The 11,064-nt window shown below is 37.1% G+C and overlaps 6 protein-coding genes across 6 annotated transcripts; 5 read left to right on the top strand and 1 right to left on the bottom strand.

Annotated features, from left to right (window-relative positions):
- Positions 1-171: 171 nt before the first annotated feature.
- Positions 172-1,881, top strand: PRCAT00004393001 (uncharacterized protein; the record flags this gene model as incomplete). The annotated part of the gene is made up of 1 exon (XM_062954385.1): positions 172-1,881. The coding sequence occupies one exon, from the start codon at positions 172-174 to the stop codon at positions 1,879-1,881; it is 1,710 nt and encodes a 569-aa protein (XP_062811093.1).
- Positions 1,882-2,147: 266 nt separating this feature from the next.
- On the top strand, positions 2,148-3,788 carry PRCAT00004392001 (coiled-coil domain-containing protein; the record flags this gene model as incomplete). Its single annotated transcript, XM_062954384.1, has 1 exon — positions 2,148-3,788. One exon carries the CDS (start codon positions 2,148-2,150, stop codon positions 3,786-3,788), a length of 1,641 nt encoding a protein of 546 aa, XP_062811092.1.
- A 125-nt stretch (positions 3,789-3,913) lies between these two features.
- DPB2 (DNA polymerase epsilon noncatalytic subunit) lies at positions 3,914-5,869 on the top strand (the record flags this gene model as incomplete). Its single annotated transcript, XM_062954383.1, has 1 exon — positions 3,914-5,869. One exon carries the CDS (start codon positions 3,914-3,916, stop codon positions 5,867-5,869), a length of 1,956 nt encoding a protein of 651 aa, XP_062811091.1.
- Positions 5,870-5,975: 106 nt separating this feature from the next.
- On the top strand, positions 5,976-6,938 carry BET2 (Rab geranylgeranyltransferase; the record flags this gene model as incomplete). The annotated part of the gene is made up of 1 exon (XM_062954382.1): positions 5,976-6,938. The coding sequence occupies one exon, from the start codon at positions 5,976-5,978 to the stop codon at positions 6,936-6,938; it is 963 nt and encodes a 320-aa protein (XP_062811090.1).
- Positions 6,939-7,376: 438 nt separating this feature from the next.
- YTA6 (putative AAA family ATPase) lies at positions 7,377-9,611 on the bottom strand (the record flags this gene model as incomplete). The annotated part of the gene is made up of 1 exon (XM_062954381.1): positions 7,377-9,611. One exon carries the CDS (start codon positions 9,609-9,611, stop codon positions 7,377-7,379), a length of 2,235 nt encoding a protein of 744 aa, XP_062811089.1.
- A 795-nt stretch (positions 9,612-10,406) lies between these two features.
- PRCAT00004388001 (uncharacterized protein) lies at positions 10,407-11,033 on the top strand (the record flags this gene model as incomplete). The annotated part of the gene is made up of 1 exon (XM_062954380.1): positions 10,407-11,033. One exon carries the CDS (start codon positions 10,407-10,409, stop codon positions 11,031-11,033), a length of 627 nt encoding a protein of 208 aa, XP_062811088.1.
- Between the last annotated feature and the right edge of the window lie 31 nt (positions 11,034-11,064).

The raw sequence follows: 11,064 nt of genomic DNA, 5'->3' as shown, positions 1-11,064 counted from the left end.
TTTTTTTCAGCTTTAGGAAACTGGAATCAGATATTGAGTTCGCACCCAAAAAACCACTTGACTCTTTGAGACATACTTTAACTACCTCAAATACCTAGGATTTATATCAATTACTCGTAGCATAGCTTTATTCACACTATAGATCAAACTCAGATAGAATTTTTGTTTTTAATGTCAAAGAATCTGCAAGAACAATCCACCAAGAAAGACCATTCAGTAGTCAGCGAAAAAGAAGCCTACGCTGCTGGCAAAATCCAACTATCAGACAGATTAGGTGATGCACATTTTAACCCTTTGCCAACGAAGAATCTCATTATTTGTCTTTGTAGCTTGGCTTTGGGTTCGATTATTTCATTTGCAGACCAAACAGGTGTAACAGTAGCCTTACCATATATTGCGAAAGATTTGGGAGCAGAGAACACTATAAATTGGGCTGGTACAGCATCACTTTTGGCAAACACTGTTTGCCAGGTACTTTTTGGAAGGGTTTCTGATATATTCGGTAGGAAATCTGTTATGCTTGCATGTCTTTTAATTTTAGTTATTGCTGATTTATGCTGTGGGTTTGCTCAGACAGGCTTACAGTTCTATATCTTCAGAGCTTTTGCAGGAATTGGAAACGGTGGAGTTTCTTCCTTGACAATGGTGATACTCAGTGATATAACAACTTTAGAACAGAGAGGAAAGTACCAAGGTATTCTTGGGTCAAGTGTCGGGGTCGGAAATGCAGTTGGCCCTTTTATAATGGCAGCTTTCCACAGTAAGTACTCTTGGAGAGGATTTTATTACATGCTTGCGCCGTTAGGCTGTATTGTAATCGTTACAATTTATTTCTTGGTTGAAGACAGAGGTGAGCAATTAAACCAGGTCCTAACTAAAAAAGATAAAATGAAAAAAATCGATTATCTTGGTCTTTTAACGGCGACAGTTGCTTTGACATTATTACTAGTACCAATCAGTGGTGGTGGAACCTCTTATCCTTGGAATAGCCCAAAAGTAATAATAATGATTATCGTAGGTGGCCTTTGTTTCATATCATTCTTACTCATTGAATGGAAAATTCCACAGCTACCAATGATACCTTTGGAAATCTTTAAAGTGCCCTCACTTAGCTTGATATTAGGATCAAGCTTTCTTTTTGGAATGACATATTTTAGCTTTCTCTATTATATGCCTTATTTCTTCCAAATTGTGAGAGATAAAGACCTGGTTCAAGCCTCGATCTTTATATTACCGTTGGTTCTAAGTCAAGCAGCCATGTCAATAGCCTCCGGCCAACTTATAACAAGGACTCAACATTACCTTCCATCTGTAATTTTCGGATATTTCACTTGGTTATTCGGGATCGCTTTGCTAAGATTATGGGATAAAGAGATCAACGACGGCATTTGCGCACTTATATTATTAATTATGGGAACAGGAGTAGGGTTTACGTTTCAACCTACCATGGTTGCAGCTCAGGCACAAGCGAAGAAATCCCAGAGGGCCGTCGTAATTTCCACTAGAAATGTGATGAGATCATTTGGTGGTGCAGTGGGCATCGCTGTCGGTTCAACAATAATAAGTAACAGTCTTTTAAAAAAAATAAATCAAAAAGGGATCGACCTTCCACCTGAATACGTAAATTATATGAAGGGCCATATTTTCAATAAGATTAAAACGAATCAATTAACTTCGCAAGAAGCTGATGTGGTCAAGAACATGTATGTTCTTGCATTAAGGAACTACTTTTATGTGTTGATTCCTTTGATAGCAATTTGCCTTATCAGTTCACTTTTCATAAGAGACAGAGGTCTCAAGTGTATCGACGAACCTCAGAACATTAATAACGAACCAGAACTCAATCTGAGTATTAGCACAAGCTCCTCCGCAACTAGATAAATATGAGTATTATTTAAGTACCCAATATATAACAAGGTAACGAATATCAGATATTAATATGAATCAATAAGTGTTCATAGATTCAATTGATTTCACTACAATCACTAAAGTGTAGGGTAAATTCTTTGTTCAAGATAGATTCATTTTCATGTTTGCAATTAAAGATTCCCATCCTGTACATACCGCGCGGTTTTAATATTTATCTTTTTTGAAAACATAATACACAAACAGTTAAGCACTATAATCAATATAGATCTGGAGGGTATATGACCGAATCATTGAAAGAAAAATATAACCGCTCAAGAGAACTCGGCTATCGACCAAGTAGATCTCCTTTATACCCCAAAATAGATTTTGAAAGGAATAAACAAAGCTATCTGAATGCTGAGTTAAGTCGATTCGCGTCAAACGAAACTAAACGTACGCTGAGCGCAGAATTAAAAAGAGATTTTTTAAAAAAAGCTATAGATAGACCACAATTACGGCATCATGCAAGGAATCCACCGCTAGACAGATCGAAATGGTACAATGGCTCTCCAATCAAATCATTAAGCTCACAGTTCACACCATCAAAAGTTAAGCCCAATAGCTTATACAAGCTCTTAAATACAACACCTCGCTCAAAGCGAAGTGTATTAACTAACAGAAATGGCAGAAAATATACCTCCAAGAGTCCTTTACCAACCGAGAGGAAAGGACTTTTCAATAAATTGCGGAATTACTTAACGAAGTTCAGCTTGAATAAAATTGAAATGGACGACTCCAGCTTAAATCAGCTCAAGAATTCTGCGCAGAATGTTTTGAAGACCGAATTTGATCCAAAAATTCGAAAAAAGGTTACATTCGATAGCGATATAGGACTGCGTGAACCAGACCTTGATAATGACTTTGTTGACGATGTGATAAGAAAGAAAGAGAGTCAAAATTATTCTTCTGCAATGAGCACTCGTTTGACAACGTTACAGGATGTGGTATTTAGAGAAAAATCAAAGAATGAAGCTTTACAAAGAAAGTTTGAGCAACAGATAAGTGATTTGGAGGATAAGTACAAAGTTCAGATAGATTCTTTACGTAAAGTGATTGAAAGGTTGAAAGATGAATCAGCATCCATGAAGGACAACCTTGAGCAATCAATTCGTTTGGATTTTGAGGAAGCCCTTTTCCAAAAGCATGAGCTATCTTTGATCGAGCAAAAAAGGAAGGAAAGGGAACTTCAAAATGTTAAAGACCAGCTCTCTCATGAAAAGGAGCTCTTGGCAAATCAACGTATTGAAGTGGAACAAAAATTGCAAGATATGGTAAACTTCAGTTATTTTCAAGACGCGAGACGTCAATTGGAATCAGTTCGGAACCGCTTTGCAAAAAAGAGACAGATGCTATTACAAAAAAGGGTAAGACTTGGTGTGGCCAAAAAAGAAAATGAAGATGATTTCATTGATAGCTTCAAAAAATCACCATGGCATATCTCTTTAAGAGCCAATAGGAGTCTGGGTCAAAAGTACAAAAGAATAAAAGAAAAGTTGGATGAATATTCACGTCTTCTTATTGCCACAGGTAATTCTTCGGAACTTGAAGTGGCAGAGATCCAGTCTTTGGTTTACAAACTAAGAGAAAATTTAACTTCTTCTGAAACCAGGAAACAACACAACATTCAATTGCTTGACTCACAAATCTCAAGCTTCAAGTCTCAGATGAAGACCAATAAGGATGTCGATCTTGATAGGGTTTATCAATGCTTCGAAAAGAAACAATCACTTTTGGATGAATTAGACCTAATAGCAAGTCTATTAGTTGACATTAACTCTATTTTAAAACAACTAAGTGACATAGAAATCGAGAGCTCCTTCAAAAGTCTAGGCGTAGACTTAACTTCTCTGACTTTGAAGCAGACGCTCGCATGTATTTAAAGTATCTGATCATTGGTGAATTGTATATAGGCGTAAGATCTCCAAAAAAAAAGTTTACGAGAATTCAAAAACAAACGCGTAAAGTTAAGCAGAATATAATTAAAACCTAGTTCCTTGAGAGAATTATGGATAAGACGACCACTTCGTTGCCCATAAGGCTTCAGCCATCTAATCTTCGACCCATAGCATATCGTATCTTATCAAAAAAGCATGGACTAAATCTTAAGACGGATGCTTTAAACATTTTAACAGAAACCATTGGAGATCAGTTTGGATCTGAATGGAAGGGACCTCAAAGTCAACAGCTTATGGAAGAAATTGTGAAAATTTGGAAAAAAGAAGATAGGGGTATATTTATTGATGGAAAAGGATTATCACTAGTTATTAAGGAAGTTTTGGGCAAGAGTAATGGAACTCTGGAAGCAAAAGCAGCGAGGTCTGATACCGTAGTTGACAGCATGGAGATCGATGGAACTGAAAACATCGATTGGCATGACTATTATAGAGTAATAATTCCTCCTGAACAACCAAGCTTCGTATTCGATAAATCAAGGAAGCAGTTCAAACTTGTTCTTAACGACAACAAAATATCTGCAAATTTATCATCATCTATAAAATTTTACAGCAACAGATACAATCTAATTTTGGACAGGTGTTCCAGGAATGAAAGCTTCCAAAAGCCATCCTTTGCAAGTATCTCTGCTCTTAATACCTCTTTGAATAAAGAAGGGACTAGTAGTGAGATAACACTCATCAAAAACATGCTAGGGCGAGACGGGTCAAAGTTCATTTTGCTTGGTTTATTGTCTAAAAATAATAATGATGACTTTATAATTGAAGATCAAACTGACTACATTGAGCTCAATTTATCTCAAGCCTTCAAGACACAAGGCTCATTCTACTGTACGGGGATGTTTGTAGTAGTTGAAGGAATATATTCTGCATCGGGTGGTACTCCACTGTCCATAAGCTACCTTGGTGGATGCTTTCATGTCAGCAATATCACTCAACCTCCTGCTGAAAGAAGAGACATAAGTTTGGAAAACTATGGCAATATTGACTTTCTTGGTATCAGTCAAGAATTAAAAAGCTCAGACTCCTATGCATTAAATTCTATCACGAAAATAAACAAAAGCTTTAAAAAGAAGCTAGTGAGCCTAGAAAAAACCCTCATAGAGAACAAAATCATTATGGTGGGCTCAGACTGCTTTCTCGATAATAATAAAGTCCTAGAAGGACTTAATAAACTATTCCTGAAATTGGAGGCTTCTTTAGAAGATCAAAATGACAACTTTCTAGCAATAGTATTTACAGGGTCATTCACATCCACTCCTTTAAGTTCGACGAACTCAATACTGTCAGACGTGTCAAATTCTGAGATTTACAAAGATAATTTTGATAATTTGGCCAAAATTCTAGCAGGATATTCAAATTTAGTAAGATCTACCAAATTCATATTCATACCAGGGAAAAATGATCCATGGCAATCCACATGCTCTTTGGGTGGCTCGAATTTAGATTTGCTTCCTCAAAAATCGATCCCTAAATTCTTTATGTCACGATTGGAAAGGTTAATACCAAAAGGAAACTTAATACTTGGCTGGAATCCCACAAGAATAAACTATTTGACTCAAGAAATAGTTTTCTTTAAGGATGACTTAGTGAACAAATTGAAACGTAATGATATCATATTTCCAAGCGAAATTGAACTTGAGAATGAAAGACTCGACAAAGACCAAGAAAGCTGCATCCCAGAAAATATCAATACGTCTGAAAAGCATTTACCTACAAAGATAAGACAAGCCAGGAAATTAGTAAAAACGATATTAGATCAAGGAACACTTCTGCCTTTTCTTAAGGATTTAAAGGTCATAAATCCCAGGTTTGACTATTCATTAAGAATCGAGCCTTTACCTACTATAATTGTGTTGAACGATTCGAGTTTTGAGAATTTTGAGGTCACTTATAACGGGTGCAAGGTTATCAATGTCACTAGCATTCTAAATGGCCCTAGGTTGCTCAACTACGTCACCTATACTCCAAGCTCGAAAAAATTCGATTTTGAAGAGGTATTCTTCTAACGCGGCACTGATTTTGTGGAATTGATAGGGCCTTTCATATAGTATTATGTACACGTATAAGAACAATACATAATTCGATAGCACTAACATTAGCCAGGTGTACCTAATGGCATTCATTAAAGAAAAACACGTCCAATATGTCAAGGACTTGGATTCGGAAACTTCAAAACAGTCATATGAGTACTGGTTGACCGAACACTTGCGATTAAATGGACTTTACTGGGGCATCACTTCGTTAGTTACTATGAAATACTTAGACGCTTTACCGCAAGATGAGGTGATAAGTTTCATAATGGGGGCATGGGATCAAAAGAATGGAGGATTTGGATCGTTTCACAGACATGATGCTCATATCTTATCCACGCTCTCTGCCATTCAAATATTGTCTATATATGGAAAACTCGACCTATTAGGGCCCAAAAGAGAACTCTTGGTTCGTTTCATAAAGGGACTACAGCTTCCCAATGGTAGTTTTCAGGGAGATAAGTTTGGAGAAATTGATACCAGATTCGTTTATACTGCGTTGTCTTCGCTTTCAATACTAGGTGAATTGACCTCAGAAATAGTCAACCCTGCGGTGGATTTCATAATGAAGTGCCAGAATTTTGATGGTGGCTTCGGAATGGTCCCTGGAGCTGAAAGTCATGCTGCTCAGGTATTTACGTCTTTGGGTGCATTAGCTATAACAGATCGATTGCATTTAATCAATGAAGAAAGAGTCGGTAGCTGGTTAAGCGAAAGACAGGTACTACCAAGTGGTGGTATGAACGGTCGACCAGAGAAGTTGCCTGATGTGTGCTATAGTTGGTGGGCTGTCTCGTCCCTTGCAATTATAGGAAAGAAACACTGGATTAATGCAGAAAAATTACAGCAATTTATCTTACGTTGCCAAGATGCGGAAAATGGTGGATTTAGCGATCGAGAAGGTAATCAAACTGACGTTTTCCACACATGCTTTGGTATAGCTGGATTAGCTCTTTTGGATCACGAGCACTTTGAATTGAATCCAATAGATCCAGTTTATTGCATGCCATTGTCAGTTACTAAGAATTTTAAAAAATGGAAATAGCACCATTGACACCAAAAGATAATTATTAAAGAGTACAGTTCAGTAAGTAGTCACTAAATAATCGATTTATTTTTCATTACAGTGAACTTAAAGTGCTCATTAAAGAGATAATTATAACTATATCTCCTTGATTAGATATCCCTTATATAATTGCATTAGTATTTATGTTTATTAAAACCAACGTAAAAATCTGTCTTGTAAATGCAGCACATTATCTATTTCGTTGTATATTTTGCTGTCATAGCTAATGTTAACAAACACTAACTGAATAGTTTCTGCGAAGTTTAGACTCAACAGCAGAATTGTTGATGCAAATTTCAATTCTCTAATAAAACATTAGAGAATACGTTCTCAATTCGAAGTGAGGATTGCTTCTCATGAAGTAATTATTATAAAAAGTCACTCAGACATATTTGACTATCATTTTCAAAAGCGAACTTAAACACCAGATGAGCCGAACTTCGTTGCCCATTTCTCGTACTCTTCTAGTCCTTCTTTCGATACACTTGGTCTTATGTAATTAAGACTGTTTTTGAAATCCTCCAAATTTATAGGTCTGATATTTTCGGTAGGAGTCAGAAGCAATTTATCGCCTAAAGACCGGAGGGGACCCATAGCACTATCTTTTGCTAGAGCGGTAATGTCTGAACCGCTGAAGCCTTCGGTGAGTTCAATAATTCCACTATAGTCATCTTCTGACAAAGTGTTCTTTTGAAATTGTAATAGCTTTATAATCTGGTGCTTACGAGTTTCATCTTCAGGTAAGGGAATATATTGGCGGCGAACAAATCTTCTCCTTGCCGCTTCATCTATTGACCAGGGTAAATTTGTGGCACCTAATATCAAAACCCTATCATCACTCTCTTTATCTCTGGCAGCTGCTGCACTTGAAAGTTCGGACCATTGGATCAAGAATTCATTTTTGATTCTTCTGGAGCTCTCATTCTCATTTTCAGATCGAGAACTTAATAAGGAATCAATTTCATCTATGAACACAATAGATGGTGATAACTTTTTTGCGAGTAAAAACAATGTCCTAACCAACTTTTCAGATTCACCTAAATATTTGGAAGTAATTGAACTAGCTGTTATCGAGAAGAAAGTGGATTTCGATTCTGTCGCCACAGCTCGGGCCAACATAGTTTTACCGGTGCCTGGTGGCCCAAACAAAAGCATTCCTCTCGTAGGCTCCCTCAATCCTCTAAAAAGATCTGGACGCAAAAAAGGATAAACAACCGCCTCCTTTAATGAGTTTTTGGCTCCTTCTAGCCCAACTATGTCGTCCCAATAAACCTCGTCACCATGGACCACAATATCATTCAAAATTTGCTTAGCAGAAGCTTCATCAATACCTCTGATAGATGAGATAAGCTCATCTTGTTCCTTTTCATTCATTAAATTAGACGACCCATTTTCACTGCCATTCGATGACTCTACGTCATGGGTATCATATGCACCTAATAAATCATCCATAGTTGGACTATTGATGTATTCCGTTTCCTTTGTTTTAGGTGGAGAATTTTTCGTTGTACTTGCACTGGCTTTATTGCTCACTGCCAGTTTTTGATTGACGGCTGGACCTGATTTGACGTAGTTATATGTAATATTCAGCTTCTTGGTGTTCTGAGGCTGAGGCTGCTTCTGTTTCAAGGCCTCTGACTTTGATGGAGGCTGATGGGAAGGACTCCTTGTTGACTTCAGTTTGGCTGGAATAGTGGGTTTCTTTAACAAATGATTAATGTTTATCGGCTTGGGCTTGGTATAAACATAAGGTTTTGGCTTTTCTTTCTCCTTTTTTATATCTGACGTACTTTTCCAATTTTGAGTTAAAGGAGGTGATTTATGTCTTGTGGATGCAGCAGGCTTCTGAGTTGGATTGTTGTTTGGAACAGGCTTAATCGTCAAGTCCTCCATGGAGTGACTTAGCTTTCTCCCATTAACAAGCATGTTGTCGGAAGTATCCAAGTCTATCAAGTTGGGAGGTGAATGTGATTCTCGAATACGTTCCCAGTTAGAATCATTGAATTCGAAAGATTCCTGATCAAAATCGTCAAATAAATCGTCAATATCACCAGTAACATTGTTCTTATCTGGTTTAGGGGGGCGCTGCGGCCAAGACAGAATAGCTGCCTTCGATGCCTGGCCATTGAAGCTATTGGACATACTCTTGGAAGTCCTTGATCCTGATAATTGAGAGCCATTGGGTCTTAGAGACTTGAGCATGGCTCGCTGTGTGTTGGTAGTAACGTTGCTGTTAGTAAAAGAATTAGACGCATTTGGATTCGATGACCTTAGTGATGGAACAGACTTTGATGATGTCAGTTTGCCGCTTGTTTTAGATACAAGGGGATTCTTATAGATATTACTTTTTCGATTAATTTCGTCCATTCTTAATTGTACCCTTATCAAATGTTTGACGTTCTGATCACGAATGGCTTTGATTTCACTTAAAACAGTAAAATCTTGCTCGTCCATTGCCTTAGTCCTCTTTTCAAATGCGTCTATCTTAAATAAAAGCGATGTGTGCAAGCTCTTCCATCCGTTGAGTGATTCTTCTAACTTGCTGTGCTCCTCCAACGTTAAGTTTTTAATTGATAGACTACAGCAATCGTCATAGACTTGCTTGAGCTCCTCGTGCAACGATAGTTGAGGTGGCCTCTTTCTCTGTATCATACTGTTATGGCCGCCGAAATCAATCTAAATGAATGAACTCAACTTTATACTTAGTTGATATCAAGATTCTAAACTTAGCGTGACTTTGAATTCGAACTTACAGCTTTTTGTGTTTTAAGACAAATGGTAGGAAAGAATATTTCTTAGCAGATAAAATGGTCAAAAGCAATTACCATTTGAACACGCATGAGAGATGGACGACAGTTACAAACTCGACCCTGATAACATTTGACTGTTACAGTTTTTACTGGTTTCTTTTTATGGGATAAGATAATTATCATCAAATAAAAGATCGATGCTACAAACGTAAATATCGTGATATAACGGGACACCTTCAAGTGGGAATCTCAAAGACATTCTTAATAATCACACTTTGCTCTGTCCGAAGATTTGTCAACAAGTAGTTAACAATATTATCCACAAATGGGCGCAGCCTACCAAAGTAAAATTCACTTTCCTAACTTAATAGGCAAAGTGCGCTACTAAGGTTATATTTCCTAAGGAATACACGACAAACACACCATATGTAGCATATTTCTGACTATCTGCCAAATTTCTAGTTCGGAGTGTTCAACTTTCAATAGAGAAAAGAAGCAAAAGATTTGTTTGTTGAGAGCAGTCAGCCTTTATATCTCTCATCTCGAATTATCGGGTAACCGTCCTCGAAAGTTTCTTACACGTGATGACAAGCGTGTTCCCCACTGAATCGATTGAAACTTGAGTTTGGTAAAACTAAATATTTAGGAGTATTTATAACATATTAAAACCTCTCATATATGGGCAACACCACCTTCAATGGTTGAGACGAAAGAATTTGCGATAAATGTTTTAAGTACAGTTGTAGCACTCATTGTATTCATTGCTAAGAAGAGTATTGACTGGACAGAGTTCGCTTACAAGACATATCCAGAGGCTACAACATGTGCATTCGCTTTTATTCTTATCTATTGCTTTTACAAGGCAAGTATTCGTATGGTCAAGTTTTGGGTTAGAATGGTATTTCTGACCATAAAGTTGTTATTAATACTTGTTACTGTAATAGCTGGCCTCTTGATTTATATGAGAGGATGGAAATTCATGCAACAAGATCTTCCACTCGTGGCTCAAATAACGAGCAATTACTTTAAAGGAAAAGAAGATGGACGACTGATTTGGAGTCTTCCATTTCAAAATTCACTCTTTGGTTCATTTGGTGCGCCCAATGACTTCAAAAGCGCTTCGAATAAAATACTAAACGATTATGGAATTGAAATCGATACATCTTATTTAGAATATATGAAACGTTTTAATGAAGAAGAAGAGTCTGATTATGACAAGATAAATGATTATTTTAATGAGGGCCTTGAGTCGTTGGAAGATTTTATCGATACACACGGGTCAAAGTTACAAGATTTTGGGAAACGTTTATTTGGCAATCTCTAAAATATAGCGATCATATACATCTCCCCAAAAG

Source organism: Priceomyces carsonii, assembly GCF_900007245.1.
Source record: "Priceomyces carsonii strain CBS4050 genome assembly, scaffold: Debaryomyces_carsonii_scaffold_5, whole genome shotgun sequence".
In the NCBI taxonomy this organism is placed as follows: Eukaryota; Fungi; Ascomycota; class Pichiomycetes; order Serinales; family Debaryomycetaceae; genus Priceomyces; species Priceomyces carsonii.
Note: the sequence above shows the minus strand (reverse complement) of the source record. Positions and strands in the feature narration are given on the sequence as shown.